Below are 19,305 nucleotides of genomic sequence, written 5' to 3' on the forward strand. Positions count from 1 at the left end.
GCTGGATGCTTCGTCCATGGCTCAAAAGCTTGGCACTAAAATCTAAGATGAGGTTTGCTGGTTATTTTGAATTCCTGTTAATGAGAATCTTCCTCCTCATATAATAATTTAACGAAGTGCTGACTTACAGAAACAACAGTTTCTCACAATCCCTGAACTTGAAAGCATTCAATAAAACAGGAAGAGAAAGTTTGCCTTTCAGGAAAAGGCCTTTAGATAATGACCCTGTCCCTTTCATTTCTCTAGGGCTTTGAGGTTTACAGGACGCTTGTACTGGATGCCTGGGATAAAACTGGGCCCTGGCTAGAACCAACAGAGAGCCCCCATTTTCAGAAGAAGGAATAGTTGCTTATAATGCTAGAGTGACTTGCCTAATATCGATGGATAAATAGAGGAACTAGGATCTTTTTAAATGAAATCTCAAGAGAAGACCGTATACTCACTTGAGTTAAAACTTCTCAAAGAGTGGTTCAATTCCACTGCTTTTACATACCTCCTCTAACCGTTTTCACAATTTCAGTGGATTCTAATGAGGGGTTTGGGTTCATCTGCCTAAAACAGCAATGAATCCAGAAACTTGAGTATTGTAATCCATACCATGCCAGATACAATAAGGGTTATAGAAGCATGAATCTCAAGCCCAAGTTTTTCACTCTGCTTCAGAGCAGGGCTTCTCAAATTTTAACGTGCATACAGGTCCCCTGGGATCTTGTTACAATACAGATTCAGCTTTAATAGATCTGTAGCAAAGCACAAAATTCTGCATTTCTAACAAGCTTCCAGTTGATGCAGACCATATTTTGGGTAGCAAGGCTTTCAGACTTTAGACCTGTCAGAATTACTGGGATGGCTTCTTAAAGCACAGCGGCTGGGCCCCACCCCCAGAGTTTCTGAGTCACTAAGTCTGGGTGGACCCAATAATTTGCATTCCTAACAAGTTTGAATCCTGCTGGTCCAGAGACCACACATTGAGGATCATTGCTTTGGAGCTCTACATCTGTCTCTCACACATGGCTCTCCTCCTGTGGAATTAACATGGAACCAAAAGGCCATTAATTCCATTTGCTCAAAAAATTGTCCGCTTAGTCACAGATACCTGTGAAGGGCCCCAAAAGAAATTCTCTTCTCAGTGAATTGTCCAGAATCTGTTCTGACTGGCTGACCATTTCACAGTCTTTGTAAAATGATTTGTCTTAATTATTTTGAAAGATACATTCCCACAAGATGAATGTAAAGGGTGGTTGGTTTATGTTCTCTTTAAACAAGGAATCCATGATTTCTGCCAAACTGCAAAGAGCTCATTTCCCCTGATTTCTTTGGAGACGGTATTAAAATATTGCTAGTAAATTGAAGTTTTTAGGAATGGTAACAAAAGCGGTACATATAAAATAGTCAGTAGAACTCTAGCCTGTCACCCTTTAGTCTCTTTCTAAATAAACTGCTGCAATTAATGAATTAAATTAATTCATTGAGTGGATATTAATTAATTTGTTTAATTAATTAATTAGAAAGAGCAGCATCTCTTCACTCATAGATTCATGCACTCAAAAATTTTTTAATTTTAGCATAACACTTAGGTGGTTCTTTAGTTTTAGGACTTTGTCATTCGTAGTATATTGATTACATATGAGCAGGAAAGAAAATGTATTTCTTCATTCATTGATTCAGTGATTTTTTTTTTAACACAACTGTATAAGTCATCATGAGAAAAATAAGCAACTCTCATAGGTTTTATAGTCTGGAAGAAGAGACTAACAATAAAAATTCACACATATACATGTAGACTTGCATCTGTTACTAATATTTCAACAAACAGAAATCATCAGAATGCTGATAATTTCTTTATATGATGGCAAAAACTGACATCAATAGATGAATTATTCAGCCCCTGAAAGCCCTGAAAGCAGTCTTTTGCTTCTAACTCCTTTTAATAAACTCTTCAAAATAATAGGAGTTTGCCATAATTTATTTTAAAAATTTTCAAATGCACACAAATAATAAAATAATTGTACAACTAATACCCATATATTGATCACCTGGATTCCACAACTTAAATTTTTTTTCACCTTGTTTTTAAGCCTTAATTTTTTTTTGGTATCATTAATATACAATTGCATTAGAAACATTGTAGTTACTACATTTCCCCCATTATCAAGTTCCCACCACATTCCCCATTACAGTCACTGTCCATCAGTGTAGTAAGATGCTGTAGAATCACTACTTGTCTTCTCTGTGTTGTACTGCCTTCTCCGTGCTTGCCCCTCTACATTATGTGTGCTAATTGTAATGCCCCATTTTCCCCCTTATCCCTCCCTTCCCACCTATCCTCCCCAGTCTCTTTCCCTTTCGTAACTGTTAGTCCATTAGTGGGTTCTGTGTGTCTGCTGCTGCTGTTTTGTTCCTTCAGTCTTTCTTTGTTCTTACACTCCACAGATGAGTGAAATCATTTGATACTTGTCTTTCTCTGCCTGGCTTATTTCACTGAACATAATACCCTCTAGCTCCATCCATGTTGTTGCAAATGGTAGATTTTGTTTACTTCTTATGGCTGAGTAATATTCCATTGCATATATGTACCACATCTTCTATATCCATTCATCTACTGATGGACACTTAGGTTGCTTCCATTTCTTGGCTATTGTAAATAGTGCTGTGTGTGATAAACACAGGGGTGCATCTGTCTTTTTCAAACTGATATATTCTTAGGGTAAATTCCTAGGAGTGGAATTCCTGGGTCAAATTGTATTCCTAATTTCTAATTAATTAATATTTTTAGTTTTTTGAGGAACCTCCATACAATGGTGGAACTAATTTACATTCCCACCAGCAGTGTAGGAGGGTTCCTCTTTCTCCACATCCTCGCCACCATTTGTTGTTGTTTGTCTTTTGGATTGTGGCCATCCTAACTGGTGTGAGGTGATATCTGATTGTGGTTTTAATTTGCATTTCTCTGATGATTAGCGATGTGGAGCATCTTTTCATGTGCCTGTTGGTCATCTGAATTTCTTCTTTGGAGAAGTGTCTGTTCAGATCCTCTGCCCATTTTTTAATTGGATTATTTGCTTTTTGTGGAGGTGCATGAGCTCTTTGTATATTTTGGATGTCAACCCCTTATCAGATATGTAATTTATGAATATATTCTCCCATGCTGTAGGATGCCATTTTGTTCTACTGATGGTGTCCTTTGCTGTACAGAAGTTTTTTAATGTGATACAGTCCCACTTGTTCATTTTTGCTTTTGTTTCTCTTGCCCGAGGAGATATGTTCATGAAGAAGTTGTTCATGTTTATATTCAAGAGAGTTTTGCCTGTGTTTTCTTCTAAGAGTTTTATGATTTCATGACTTACATTCAGGTCTTTGATCCATTTTGAGTTTACTTTTGTGCATAGAGTTAGACATGAATCCAGTTTCACTCTTTTGCATATAGCTGTCCAATTTTGCCAATACCAGATGTTGAAGAGGCTGTCATTTCCCCATTGTATATCCATGGCTCCTTTATCATATATTAATTGACCATATATGTTTGGGTTAATATCTGGACTCTCTTTTCTGTTCCACTGGTCTATGGGTCTGCTCTTGTGCCAGTCCAAACTGTCTTGATTACTGTGGCTTTGTATTAGAGCTTGAATTTGGGAAGTGAGATTCCCCCTGCTTTATTCTTCCTTCTCAGGATTGCTTTGGCTATTCAGAGTCTTTTGTGGTTCCATATGAATTTTAGAACTATTTGTTCCAGTTCGCTGAAAGATGCTGTCAGTATTTTGATAGGGATTGCATTGAATCTGTAGATTGCTTTAGGCAGGATGACCATTTTGACAATACTAGTTCTTCCTACCCAAGAGCATGGGATGAATTTCCATTTATTAGTGTCCTCTTTAATTTCTCTTAAGAGTGTCTTGTAGCTTTCAGAGTATAGGTCTTTCACTTCCTTGATTAGGTTTATTCTAGGTATTTTATTCTTTTTGATGCAATTGTGAATGGAATTGTTTTCCTGATTTCTCTTTCTGATAGTTCATCATTAGTGTATAGGAATGCAACAGATTTCTGTGTATTAATTTTGTATCCAGCAACTTTGCTGAATTCAGATATTAGTTCTAGCAGTTTTGGAGTGGATTCTTTAGGGTTTTTTATGTACAATATCATGTCATATGCAAACAGTGACAGTTTGACTTCTTCCTTACCAATTTGGATGCCCCTTATTTCTTTCTGTTGTCTGATTACCGCAGCTAGGACCTCCAGTGCTATGTTGAATAACAGCGGGGAGAGTTGGCATCCTTGTCTTGTTCCCAGAGGAAAAGCTTTCAGTTTCTCATTGTTAAGTGATGTTGGCTTCCACAACTTAAATTTTGATGCATTTGCTTTAAAACATGTATATCCATCTATCCATCTCTCTGTCCATTCATTATTCCATATTGGGTTTTTTTTGATGCATTTCTAACTAGGTTGCAAACATTAGTACACTTCATTCCTAAACACTTCAGAACACATACATCAGGAGAGAGTTTTTAGAAATGTCCTAGAAATGTGGGGCAGATACATTATCTAAGTCATTCAGGTAATGTACCTTTAAGGTACCAATTGTATGTGTGTTTGGGGAAGCTATTACTTGAGGCAAAGGCTGGTCTGACAAAGCCATGCCCACTGCCCACAACTGTCCTGAGTGAGCGGAATTCCTGCTGATGAAATTATGAGCCTTGACTTTATTATTCTGAAAGAACTGATAATCTTTCCCCTTACCCATCTGGTGTCTGAATCAAGATGCTGTCATCCTAATGACTGCATAGAAGGAATTGTACTTTTTAGGTGACTCCATCAGGACAGCATGACCCAATACATAGTCACACATCTGGTGTTTGGAAGACCTTTACTTGCCTTATTAGCTACCCAACTAAGTTCTCCAAACTTTGGTTCTCTATTGCTTGATCATCAGAACCAAATTTTCAGGGCCCAAGATGGAAATCTTTTCAACTAGCAGACCAAATGGCATCTCCTCCTTCTGTAACATTTTTCAAAATGGTTTTTCCAGCTATTCATTTACTGATCCACTTGTATTATATTTTAAAGATACTTTTGTTTGTTTTGTAAGTAGGAAGAATATAAATAATATTTTTCATACAATCTTGGCTTTTAAAAGTCCATGTTTTGAAGGAAAATTTTGTAATGCTTTCATTTGGCCACTAGAGGGCAGGGACCTACTTCTGCTGTGGTTCATTGTACACAATTTCCTCTACCCAGCTAAGCAAAATTTAATGCAGCCAAAATACAATCTTCTGGATTTTCCTTCCATGAAATTTGTTTAATTGAATCCAAGAGTTTCTGATTTAAGTCGAGAAAACTGATGTTTCTAGTTCTTTTGTTTCCATTATAGTTTCCAGTATGATGAGAAATAATTTCATGCTAATTTTATTCTAACTCATAAAAAGAATATTTAGGAAAAGGCTGGGGAGAACTAAAGTCACAAGTGTTGACTTCTATTGATTCTTTGAGTGGGACAAGGAGTTTGGCTTTTGCATTTCTACTCACATATCCATAGAGTGGGAATTATTCAACTTTTTAGTTGATATAATTTAGGTGATATATAACAATTTCATTATAATATGTATTATTATAGGTACTTTTTTGTTTTCAGCTATTGTGCTTAACTGTGTTATTTGACTCATTAATTTTTTTATACATGAATGCCTTTTTAGTGCAACCAAGTAAGGTCTTCCAGAATAATGTTTACAATTATACATCTCTGTGTCTCAGCAAATTTACCTATGTTGTTATAGACTACAGAGTGAACTAATACAGTAGAAAAATACAGACTTAAGACTACGACACATATTTAAACACCAATCTCACTGTTAACTGTGTGGCCTCTAGCAAGTAACATGATTTTTGATAAAGTCTTCCTTAAAGACCTGTAGCAACACCTCCAATTTCTTTGCTTTTTAATGGAGTTGAGCGCACTGCCTAAGCGCAGACTGACTGCAATGAAGCTGGCATATGTAGCAGTGTCTGTCACATGGTGATCTCCGGCAGCATCTGTTATCCATCTCCATTAGGGAAATGTCAATTAAAATCTGTATACATGGCCCTTAATTAGCAAAATATTTTAAACATCAAGTCTGGTGTATTTGCTGTTATAGATTTTCACTAAACTAATAAGTAACATTTGTTTCCAGAAAACCATAAGAGGCCCCTGACAAATGTCCAACTACACAAGGAGCCCCAGAATTCCTTAGCCCAGCCTTCCAACTCCTCCTTACCGGCCCTTGTCTCTCCACCTTTGTTCAGCCACTGGGGTGGTGAGGAGTGGCGGGCTGCCAGCCAGGTGGTCCCTGGCCCTCATTCCCCTCTCCTTCCATTGCTCCCTCAATGCAATCCCGGAATTCCAAGCAAACTCTGTGTTTTCAAGCAGAGGGTACAGATGGGCAGCTTCTGGCCAAATGCAGTCTGCAGAGGTTCCTTGTTTGGCTTCTCCATGATTTAAAATGGAGAGATTTCACACAAAAATTCAGTTTTCCAGTTTTTCTCAAAACCTGGGCAATAATAAGCTGACACTGAGTGGAAGTCACCCCCTTTTACAGGAATGTAGGGGCTTTGTCTTACATGTCCTTGATAATAGAGATTTATTTTTCCTTCATCTTAACTCAAGTTGATTATTGGACTTTGTTTCCCAAGGACATACAGCTACACAGGATATCTGCAAACCTGATACAAGGCAAAAAATAAGCTTTCTGGATCCATTTTGAGTTACACCTCCAGCCTGATACCCCCAGGGCATTAATTCTAGTTGGTAAAAATAAGCCACCACCATTATTGCCTTCACACAAATTGGCTTTCCATCACCTCCATTCTTTTCTCCATCAGAATTTTCTTTTCCCCCGTCCTTGTCCAGAAGGCTAATTTGAGCCAGTTGTCACATTGGGAAGAATCTAATTTATTGCCCCCCACCTGCCCAGAGTTCCAGAAACCTGCCTGAATGTTATGGGGAAAGTCAGATGCCCAGGGAACAGGGGCAGCTTCCTTCCCCATTTCCCAGGCAGCTGAGTTCGGTGACCACAGGCACCCCTTGAGCTGGGAGGCTGGGACGCCTTACCCCTACTGCATTCAAGCCAGAGGACCAGGCCCAGTGGATGGCTCTGCTGGTGACCCTATGTCTTTCCTATGTTCCCCTTACTTCACACCCTTCTGTACAAAATAAATGTGCTTACTTTATGAATTTTGTGATCAAACATCTATGATATTTCAGTCTTCTCAAGCCATCTCCCACAAACCCAAATGCCTGAAGGAGAGAGGCAGGTAAATCCTGAATGAGTAAAGAGGGAGCAGTCCTAAAGGAACAGAAACCACTTGGTTCTAAACCAAAGTGGGAGGTAGGCCCAGTGTTAACTGATCTGCTTTTCCAAGAGAAACAAGGAAGGAATTTTATTAATGCAAAATCTCCCTAATTAAAAATTTGGCAACAGTGGATGAACCAAAGAAAATATTTCCCCTCCAATTGCAATTTCTTGCTGATCAAAAAATAAGCAACCTCTCTCCTTGGCATAATGATCCTAGGTAGAATTTTCCTGATGGGTGTAACTAAGTAACACAACCATACCAGAACTTACCCATCCAAAGCAGTCATTCTTCAAAAGACAAGAGCTCTACCATAGTGACTTCTGTTGGCTGCCTGGGTTAACTTGTCTAGATTCCTACCTCTCCCTCTCGTCCCAGGCTCATCTCTTCCACTTTGATGCCACCAGCTCTGAGCAGGCCATGGTAGAGAATCAGGGATAATTTGTTGAATTAAAATAGTATCTTCAATCACTTAAAGCAGTTTGGGAACTCATGTTTTAAAGATGCTTTTGGGACAGATTAAAAGCCACTTGTAACAATCAGTGATACTATTTTCATTCTTACATTTTATAAAATATTATCATATGACACAATCAGCTGTCTGTAATTACATGATAAACTATTACAGCATGGAGCTCCAGATTACTTCCAGCTATTTCCTAACATCTTTTTTTTTAAATGTACTACAAAGTAGTAGAACATGGGGATAGCCTCACTGTCAGTAAAATCTGCCATGAACCTGGAAGGCAATTCTAAGAGAAGAATTACAGAGCATTTAGAGAATTGAAAAGCATCATTGAAATGGTATGTAATTACCAAGGCAATTATTTTATAAAGACCAATGTTTACTCAACAAACATTTATTAAATGTTTACTCTTTGCGGATAACTAAATAGCTAGGGCACAGTGCATTAGCTGCTAGAAAGGAAGGAGTGGAGATTTCATAAGTTTATTATCAATATCCCATTGCTAATAAGTGGCAGAGCCCACATTTGAACCCAGGTAAGTCTGGCTCCAAAATCTGCTTGTAACCACCATATCAATTAGCTATTGCTGCATAACAAACAACCCTCAGTGTAGTGGCTCAGACCATCAACAACTATTTATTATTTTTCTTGAGTCACTTGGCCATCAGGGCCATTTTGCTGATCCGGACTAGGCTCAGCTCATCTTAACAGGGCTACTCATGTGTTTGTAATCAGCTAGGGCTGGTTGATCTAGAAGCTAGAAGGTGCAGCTCTCCTCCACGTGTCTCTCATCCTCTATCACTATAGCAGGGATCTGAGAAGGAGGAAAAATTCACAAGTGTCTTTTCAATACTTTGCATCAAATTTGCTACTCTCTCATTTGGCCAAAGCAAATCACATGGTTTGGTCCAGCGTCAGTGGGGAGGAAGGGAGCACCACAAAAGGGCACAGACCTGAGCAGGAGTAGAAATCAGTGGCTTTAATACAATTAAGCTACCAAGTCATACCATGCTGTGGTTACCTTGCTCTCCAGACAGTTTCAGATTTGATATTTCAGACTCCAAATGAATTGTGAAATTATCAAATGGAGACTTGCTGATTTAGAAGGTAATTTTTAAAAAAGCAGTAAGAGATGTGGAAAATGAAAGGATATTTATGATTTTAGGCTGATCCTGGGGAAACACCATCAGAGGCTCCGAGTGAAGCAGGGACAACTCCAGCAGAAAACGGAGTGAATCACACTACATCCTTGGCACCCAAACCACCCTCCCAGGCTCTCCACAGCCAACCCACTCCAGGTAAACACTCTGGAAACAGAGCTATACCACATGACTAAGAGCCTCCAGTTTATTTGTGCCACTGAGGGGGTAGCATGAGTTGGTCACCTATAGCACTAAGTGAGCTTGGGCTTAGGAGGAATTCCAGAAATGTGTGATGAATGAATGAATGAATGAATGCCAAGGGAGTTCCATGTGTGCTCATCTGGGTCTGCTGATAACTTAAGAAGCCACAGTAAAACATCGCCCGTATTTCCCATGTCTCTGCTTAGTGATGGATTGTGATCTATGCACTGGCAGGGGCTGTGGGGAGTTCTTCATGCAACTCACAAAGTTATGCTTTAAAGCACCTTCTTGGTTCCACCTCAGTAAGTCTCTGCCAATTCCTTTCAGTCTTTCTGAGGTGACGAAGTACTTCTTGAAGACTACATAGCTAGTCAAGAGTGGCGTCAGGACTGACACAGTTCTCTGTGACCCTAAAATTCTTGCTTTGAGCTCCTGGACTCCTGCCAAAGCTACATTCATGTCACCCTTCTTGGAACAATCCTTTGATTTCTGTGTAGCTAACTTCAATTTAATCTAAGACTGCTTTGGGCAAGTATCTCTCCTAGGCATATCCTGTTTCCCCAATGGATGACAGGCTTCCCAGGACAGGCTTCAGTTTGATGCTTCCTTTGCACAGAAACTTGATAACTTTTTGTTGAATTGGCTAATAAAGCACATGAAAGGGGAAAGGATTTCCTTCCATGAAGGTGTAGCTTCATGTCGCCTACCTTCCTTGTCACACTAGAGCATGGCAGGGATGAAATCCAGATTCTTATTTGGTAGGGAGAGGTGTTTCTCATGGGGGAGAGTGAGACATTAAAAAGAACAAATCATAATTAATTTGTGTCAAATGTTCATGAACCGGGGCCTATGCTTTTAAGACTGTTGCTGAGCTCCATAATAGTAAGATAACGTCTTGATTTATAAAAAGAAATGATATCTTCAAATGAGTATTTTTATATACCAAGTACAAATATTTTGAGTGTTTCTGAACTATAAAAGTCATTTAAATATGTGACTAAATATAGTCACATACCTTTGAGAATAAAAGAAAATTCGGCATTTTAGCATTTGATTTTTTTTAAGTTGATGTTTTCAGAGAATTTGACTTAGAGAATTATGTTTAAGATGGCACAGAATATATCACAAACATGGTCTCCTGTTCTTAGTGGTAACATCTGTCAGAAGCGTGGTGCGATCATCTGACCAGGAAATTAACATTGGCATATTGCTCCGAATTCAACTATAAACTTTGTTTGAACTTCATCTGCTTTCCATTGATGTTCTTTTATTGTTCTAGGTTCCAACTCAGGGTCCCACATTGCTTTAATTGTTGTGTGTTCTTAGTCTCCTTTAATCTATGACAGTCGGTTAGTCTGTCCTGTGTTTCATGACCTTGACAATTTTGAAGAGTACTGGCCAGTTATTTTTATAGAATGCCCCTCAGTTTGTGTCTGATGTTTTCTCATGATTAGATTGAAAGTTATACATTTTTGGCAAGAACATCATGGAAGCAGTGCTGTGCACTTCTCAGAGCATCAGTTTTGTCAGGGTTACCTCTGCAGGGTTTTCTGATGTTGGACCACTTAATTGAAGTGGCCTCTACCAGATTTATCCACTGAAAGTTATGATTTTCCCCTTTAGAGTTAATAGATATCTTGGTGGAGATACTTTGAGACTATGCAAATATTCTGTTTCTCCTTAAACTTTTGTCCAGTGGTTTTGGCGCCTATCAATGGATCTTGCCTGCAACAATTATTACTGCCTGCTGGTGAGCATTCCATTTTTAAAAGACCACTTGCCATTCCTGATTTTGCCAGAAGGTGGCAATAGCATGGCCGAAACTGACTTGAAATGATTTGCAAAGTGGAATGGAGCGTATAGACTCATACAGGTTTGCTTCAAAGTTACAAAATGGAGACCTTACTTAGAATATTTTTTTAGAATAATTTTTGCCCATAATTGGTAATTTCTCCACGAAAACACTTAGACTCAAGGACTAAACATGTTTTACAGGAAGAATCAAATGTTTAAAGTTAAAGGAGCCCGTTTATTTTATCTTTTTATTTCAGGTTCTGTAAAGGCACCTGCCAAAACAGAAGATCTTATTCAGAGTGTTTTAACAGGTAAATACTACCTTTTTCTCTTGTAAGTGATGCAGCTGAATACTATACAGGGTACATATTTAGAGGAAAGAAGACTCCCCTTCATCTCTGAAAAAGAACATCATTAATATTTTTTTTCTAGAAACAGTTATGGATAGATGGTCCTAGTTTAAGGCTGTTATACAATGTGATCACAGAGAAGTAACAGTGCCTGGAAGATAGAACTTATTGGTATAAAAATAACATAATTTTACAAGCTAGCTATTTTAGAATCAGCGAATAGTTTTCTACTGGAAATGTGACCCATGAACAATAATACATGTCTTCCCAAAGTGTTGACAATAAACCACATTTTAGAAATGCAGAATATGAACCATTTGGGACTGTAGGATATACAGTGTTTGAGGACTATGATACAGGTTGGAAATATAAAGTATTTGGTGAATTCCTCAAACTAGTGGGACTAAAACTGTTATAAGCTTTCTTGAATACAATTAGCAGTATATTGTAGAGCCTTAAAAATGTTTATAAAACTTGGCCCACTCACAGATATTATACACATGTTCACACACACAGCACTATAAATAAGAACCCAAAACTGTAAACAACCCTAATGTCCATAAACGTAGGGTAGATAAACTGTGTTGTTGTCACAGAGTAAAATAGGATATAGCTGTAGAAATAAATTACAATCACACACCACCATGTATAAGATTCACGAGTATAATGTTGAAGAAAAGATGGTTACTGAAGTGTGTTCACTTTGTAAAAATATAAGGCTGTATATTTGTGATTTATGTACTTGTATGCATGGATTTCTGTTTCACCAAAATATCACCTAAACTATTAATCGAAAAATTATTTGAGGAATGTATTTAAACATGTTTTTAAAGATTAATTCCACAGGAAACAATCCAATTTTAACACATAGGACAAGAGACAGAATATAAATTGAGCATGATTTCAATGTTATTTAAAAATACATAAATGCATAGACAAAAGGCAACACTTGTGTATTAGTATATTAGTAGTGATTATCTTCAGGTGGCTTGTTTATGAGTGATACTTTTTTCTTTAGATAAAGTGGGCATTAACTTTATGTTCAAGCATATTCAAAGATTTTCATCCACATGTTGGAACACCTTGAATCCAGTTGCTAACTTGACATAGCTGGTACCCCATTTTTAAAGAGGTGGGATTGAATCTGTCACCAAAAATGCAACATTTGCTTAAGATTACAAATTCTTAATGTAAGTTACTATGCAACTGTAATGAGTCCATTTGGGCCCGAGGGAAACCATTAAATAAATGTACCTGATTCCCTGCCTGGCCTCTTTCTCAAAAGGAACTGACTGTCAAGAGAACAAACATCATAAAAAAGGCGGTCATATTTCAATTGCTTAAGGACTTTAGGATTGAGGAACATTGACTATTATTCTGATTTGAATATTTATCTACTAGGTACCTTATTTTCTATTCAGGTCTGCTGTTATTTATGGTATATATTATTTCTGTATCTCTCGACTGTTGCAAGTATTTATGATAATGTATTTTTGTCCCTGGAAGCAGAAAGTTCAAATCAAAGGATGAATGCATAAGAACTATGACTTAATCTAGGTCCAAATAAATGACAATCCACTGAAGTTAGGACACCATAAATTTCAAAGCACCCCACTATTCATGGATTGCTAAGAAAAATGCAGACACACTGCAACACGCCTTTGTCTATATGATGTATATTAAGTTCAGAAATGTTAACATTTTTAATAATGCCTATTCTAGAAATGATGAACTATGTTAATAAAATACAGAATGTTTTAAGGTCAAGCTCTGTCACATTAAATGTTTTCTGGGCATTGGATGAAATACTATGCAGTAATAATTAAGCTACCATTAACTCTTGTGGCCCCTTTGAGCAAGTCACATTAAGGGACCTTCCCTCATTTCACTGCTTTATCCTGGAGCTGTTGTGAAAAACATGCAAACTTACAATGTGTATACTGTGAATACTGCCCCCTGGAGATGGTGCTGTAGAAGGTTCCCAATTATTTGTTAAGCCTCTATAGGCACAGTGCCAGAAACTGTTAACTTCTTTGCATAAATTCTTTTATTTCATCACCATAAATACCCTAGCAAGTAGGAGAAATATTTTGATCCTTAAAGTGGTTGGTCTCCACGTAGATTGCCTCTACCATCTGGTCTACTCACCTCCCAGCTGTGGTGAGCATTGGCTGCTAACAACTCATAGCATCCCCTTCTTTTAAAAACTGCCCTCAGCCAAAAGGAAGCCCCCAGTCCAGGAGGGTCTGCCTCCCTGTACTGACTTTTCCAAATATGCAAGAAGCTGATGTTCTTGCCTTAAGGTGAGAGTGACTCCATAGTACAGTTCACCCTCCAGAGCAGCCCGTGGGGTCAGGCAGAAGCCAGATTCCAGCTAGACTATGTCCTTGCTTCTCTCTGTCCCCTTCCTGCTCTGTTCCACTCAACTCCTCTCCTCCTGGGAGCACCCCTTAGTAAATCACATGCACCTTAATCCCACTCTTGGCTCTGTTTCTAGGAGACCCAAACTTTAAGAAAAATTATGAGTGAAGCAGTTGGGTCTTTGAGAAATTTGGGAACACAGTCACAAAGCTAGTGAGTGATAGAGCTGGATCCTGGATGTGTTTGCCATTAAATTTCTGCTTTGAAGCTCCAGCTGGCTAGGATCAAACAGATAATGCTCATCAAGCAGGTTGATACTCCTGCTTACATCTTTACCTCTAGTCCTTCCACATCTCTTTGTTCGTCTACTCATTTGTTGCAGATGTGGAAGCCCAGACTATTGAAGAGCTAAAGCAGCAGAAATCATTTGTGAAACTTCAGAAGAAGCACTACAAAGAAATGAAAGACTTGGTTAAGAGACATCACAAGAAAACCACTGACCTTATCAAAGAACACACTACAAAATACAATGAAATTCAGAACGACTATTTGAGAAGGAGGGCGGCTTTGGAAAAAACAGCCAAAAAAGATAGTAAGAAAAAGTAAGTTGAATAAGTATTTTCTTGTTTGTTTTATACAGCAATAGAAGAGAGTCCTTTACATAGTTTTGATGGTTTGTAGCATATCTTGGGAAAGCCACCCAATTAATTCCCTTCATTCTCTACAACTCTTGTATCACATCAGCTTGGCTGTGCTTGTAGACTGAATTTCTGTAATTGACCACATTCTGAGAATAGATATGCAGGAAATCCTACCCTTGAGTTCTAACCTGGGGGTCCCAACACCAGTTGTCTGACCTCCCATATTACAACTGCCAATGTGGCAAGTATGAAATTTTCCTGTGAAGAACCTTGTTGAAAAGGTGACTTGTGTTAGAAAAGAGAAATCTCAACTACCCTTTGCTGCCCTATCTGAAACCTACAAAGCCTTGTACAGATCTAGGGATGGGGGTTCCCACATCCTCTGTACCCAGACACTGATGGGGAAGAGCATCTCTCACACATTCATTCGATCTTTATCAAGTGCCTACTGTATGCCCAGGGGACGCAGCAGTGAACACTATGTGCACATTATCACAGCATTTGGTGAAACCATGTGAGCCTGTGAGCTACCATTGGTGAGCTAAGAGTCAGACACCCTCCCTTTCACTTCCTAACTGAATAATCTTATCTCGATGCCAGGTTATAGAGACAGTTGAGAGGCATTTTTTTAGATCTGTATGGTGACATATGATTTAACGTGTGCTTAGCTTAAAGGTGCTTGGGTTTTAAAAAGCAACAAAGTCATCATTTCTTAAGCTGGAGCAGTCTTAGAAGCCATCTAGGTGAACTGCCCCTTCTACAGGGAGGAAGCTGAAAGCTAAAGGCGTTAATATTACCTGTGGTGACATAAACAATTCGGGCAAAGCTTGGCCTAAAACTTCTCCAAAAATTCTACTTCAGTGATAATGTATGTAATTGATTATTTATTCACATATTTATTTACCATTAGTTACATCCTACAAATTTCCAGTAGAGTATTGAAGTAACTTATCATGGAAGACATATGTAAAAATGCTACAAAAAGAAGAAAAGGAAAACAACGGACACATTCAAACACAGACTGAGTTATCTGGACCTGCTGTCCAGTATGGGAGTCACTAGCTGTCCGTGGCTTATAAGCCCTTGAAAAACCACTGAAACCAACATGTGCTGAAAGTATAAAATGCTTACCAAAATTTGAAGGCTTCATTTAAAACAAAAAGAAAAGAATATAAAAAGCTCATTTTTATATTAGCTTATATTGACTTTATTTTAATTGCATGTTGAAATGATCATATTTTGGATGTGTTAGGTTATATAAAATATATGAATAAAATTAATCTCACATTTCTTTTGACTTTTTAAGGAAGCTACTGAAAACTTTAAATCACATGTGGAAAAACATCAAACACATGGCCCCGTCATATTTCTACTGCACAGTACCAACCATTTAATGTAATTTCTGTCCTTGAACACTGAATTTAGCTCTTAGCTTCTGAAAAAATGATATACAGATGGGTTAGATAATTCTCCTTATCTAATTAAAGGAAACTTGTTTGCCTTTCCAAGAGAAACAAACATTTTCTTGGTATTAAATTACAAAAGAATTCATCTCATGGATCTTATATAGACAATAATAGGCAACGGGATAATGTCCTCAACTGTGTTTTTACAGAAGATGCAGAAACATTGTTCCCTTGGTTATTTTTTTATACTTTCCTTCAAAAAACAAACAAAAATCTCTAACCACCTAGTATCAAAATATACATCAGGAAAAACTTTTCATCAAAGGGCAAAGGCACTGAGGTTTGATTAGGTGTGAACAGGTCCCATCTATACTGAGACACATTGAAATCCTAAAAACACCTCAGAGTAATAAATGGACATCATATCCATTCGATTCGTTTCTTACTTAGCTATCTGTGGTCTCAGCTGAGCATTGTGCATACTGTGAGGAGCAGCTCTTTCAAAGGTAGTTTCCCTCCAGACACAGGCATGCAACGATGCTGTGATTCTTAAGCGCACAGGCTTTGCCTCCCCCAATGTCTGTCCTGGGATAAGTTGCCCTGTGGCGGGTACTTCCTGGGTCCTTAGGCAGATTGTCTCACTGAACTGGAGCATCCTCAGTGTAAACTGGAGGTAGTCGTCCTACTCACTGGGTTGCCATGAAAGCCAGCAGAAGAGAGTGGCCGTCACATGTTGAGTGGCTGATCAGAGTTGACGTGTTGCCTCTGCCGTGGTGGTTGTGGCCGATCAAAGAAGCACCTTTGTGTTCTGGCTACATTGATTCCCTGCTACAACAGATGATCAATGTATCTCATTGGAGGTCACCTCCCCAACACCCCCTGACCTGACGCTGATGATAAAATACCCTTATATTCATGCTAGGATGGAGGGCCACCTCCATGCTCACATGTGATCCTGCCTTGCACATGCTCATTCCTGTTTGGCATTGCAAACAGAAACCTTTGAGGGAATTCTGCATCCCTTTAACAAAATAGGATCCTGATACCAACATCAGCCAAGTGCCTGTCCGCATGACAGCAAGGATGCCGGCACAGGCAACAGGAATTAGTGCCAGCTGAGTCAGGAACCTTCTCCCCGCTCCACCTGGCCACAGGTGAAAGGTGTAGTGGCAGAATCCCATGTACTGGGTGGCTTAGGTGCTTTAGTTTTCTTTCTGCAGAGGCTTCCACGGAAATGAAAAGAGCAGACCTGCTTTCCTATGGTGTCCTACAAGAAGAGCACAAAATATGAGGGACTCACACCATATGTTTTAACCCAATAATGAGAGAGTGAGAACTGCTTTGATTTATTTCCACATCACTGCCAAACTTCTAAATATCTTTTAATTCTCTATATATAACTCAAAGGAAGTCCTACTTTGCACAGGGTAAGCACCCCATAAATATTTTTGAATGAACTGAGGCATCCTCCTTTCTCTTGTAACCTCAGCATTTCAAGGAAGCTGCTGTTTGGGGGTACAGATATCAGTGAAGTTGCTACAGCCCCCAAATAAATTTATTTTAATAATCTATCTTTGCTATTAAAAGATGTCAAGAGGCAGAACATGTCAGTTGGGAGGGTTGCCAGCACATGACATCTGCACACACTCTTAGTTCAACCTGCATCACCCTGTGCAAAACTCGGCCCTTCCTCAACTCCCCCGATCAGTGTAGAGTGTACTGAGGTTGTTATAGGAAAAATACATGGGAATTACATTATACGTGCCACATTTTTTAAAAAAAGATAAGAGCCTTTGCAAATCTTTATTAGACATTTTAAAGATAATCTAAAGGGGGGATTCTCATTCTCTCCACCACTGCCAGGGCCCCTGGTCTCCTGGCTGTCCTCTCCTGCCCCTACCTCTCCCTAGAGCTACACGAACTTCATCCGCGTAATGTGTTTGGAGCCCCTTGGCTGCTAAGCTTGTCCATAAGGTATCAACCTCTATTTTAAGTGGATTATCAAAATATTTCTTTCTACACATAGCACTCTCTCTAGGAGGAACTGGTGACCAACCTTGCCTCTACCTTGTGATGACCTGCACGTTTTGTGAGTCAAGCTCTGTGTCTCTGCAGATCGGAACCCAGCAGCCCTGACCACGGTTCCTCAGCGATTGAGCAAGATCTTGCTGCCCTGGATGCCGAAATGACCCAGAAATTAATAGACTTGAAGGACAAACAGCAGCAACAGCTGCTTAATCTTCGACAAGAACAGTATTACAGTGAAAAATACCAGAAGCGAGAACATATTAAACTGGTAAGCATGAGAAATATGACTTGTGTTTGTACGGCTGGAACCCACTTTTCTATAAAAAAATTTTGACACTCTTGGATGACTTAAAGGGAGATGGTGGTAGGTCTGGCTGGCACCTTCTTTTTTGCTTCCTTACCCAATAATCTTATTGTGATGCTAGATTTTAGAGGGAAGATGTATTTCTCAGATCCATATTGTGATGTGAGATTAACATGTGCTTCAATTAAAAGCATAATCAAAATGCAATATTTGGGTTTTCAAAAGCAACAAAATCGTTATTTCTCAGAACTGAAAATTGCATTGTCCACGTAATGTCTACAATACTAAAATTTTATGAGCCCCACTATTCCAGCATGTTTACCAGGCTTCTCTCTGTTCTCTAATGAGCCCATGTGTTATTGTTTTCATTTTCACTCACTTCGTTTTGGGTTATAACAGTTTTGGGGGAATCTTTGAACTCTCACAAGGAATTAGAAACCAATTATCTTTGCTCAAGAAAATTAAGAACATGCTGCAAATAAATGTTTACTTTTTTTTGTATCACTGGGCTTTGCAAGAACTAAAAAGTAATCACACAGTCCCCTTCTAGATACATTAGAAAATTCGGTATCTAAATGACCAATATGGAATGTTGTCGTCTCAGCGGCCGAGGCTCCCTCTGAAAGGAAACACCGTCATCTCTGTCAGTGATCAGTTTTGTCCTTCCGAATGTTTTCTCATGAATTTCAGTGACAGTCTCTCCATTGTTGCTTTTGCCTTGACACATAGTAGGATCATGATAAGTATTTGGTGACAGATTAAATGAATCAAACAAGAAAGAAGCTTTGAAAACAAGTTTGTGCTAAAACAAAACAAATGCCTAGGCTGAGAGAAATTAAAGCTGTGTACCCGGAGATGGGTTCTGTTTGTACGATCTGTCCATTTCTTTGCTGAGTGCCTGTCCATGTAGGAGAATTCTGAGGCCCTTTCTGCTTGTGGGGTTGAAATCAGTGGGTAGTTTAGCCATATAATTCAGTGGTTTATTGTGATGCTGGTGTTCTAGCACTGCCTTTCCAGGGACAGTGCACGACTGAGCAGGTCATGTGAGGAGCTTATCAAGAATCTGATTCCACTCGGTCAGTAATTCTCAACTTCAGCATTCATCAGAATCATCTGGAAGGCTTGCTAAAACATAGGTTGTTGGGCCCTGCCTTGCATTTCCAGCTCAACAGGTCTCTTGTGGGCCTGGTGATACTGGTGCTTCTGGTCCCAGGGCTACACTTTGAGAACCACTGCTCGATACCTAAATGTGAAGCTCAAGAATTTATTTTTAACAAGTTCTGCCTGA

At 38.9% G+C, this 19,305-nt stretch overlaps 1 protein-coding gene across 11 annotated transcripts in view; it reads left to right on the forward strand.

Moving 5' to 3' along the window:
- PLCB1 (phospholipase C beta 1) overlaps nucleotides 1-19,305 on the forward strand; it is a 670,724-nt gene that overhangs the window by 558,867 nt on the left and 92,552 nt on the right. For all 11 annotated transcript variants that reach the window (XM_073236918.1, XM_073236919.1, XM_073236920.1 and 8 more), the window contains 4 exons: nucleotides 8,956-9,088; nucleotides 11,185-11,238; nucleotides 14,021-14,240; nucleotides 17,801-17,981. In XM_073236918.1, the coding sequence (XP_073093019.1) occupies nucleotides 8,956-9,088; nucleotides 11,185-11,238; nucleotides 14,021-14,240; nucleotides 17,801-17,981 (588 nt within the window). The remainder of the gene's footprint in view (nucleotides 1-8,955; nucleotides 9,089-11,184; nucleotides 11,239-14,020; nucleotides 14,241-17,800; nucleotides 17,982-19,305) is intronic.

This window comes from Manis javanica, chromosome 5 (assembly GCF_040802235.1).
Source record: "Manis javanica isolate MJ-LG chromosome 5, MJ_LKY, whole genome shotgun sequence".
Lineage (NCBI taxonomy): Eukaryota > Metazoa > Chordata > Mammalia > Pholidota > Manidae > Manis > Manis javanica.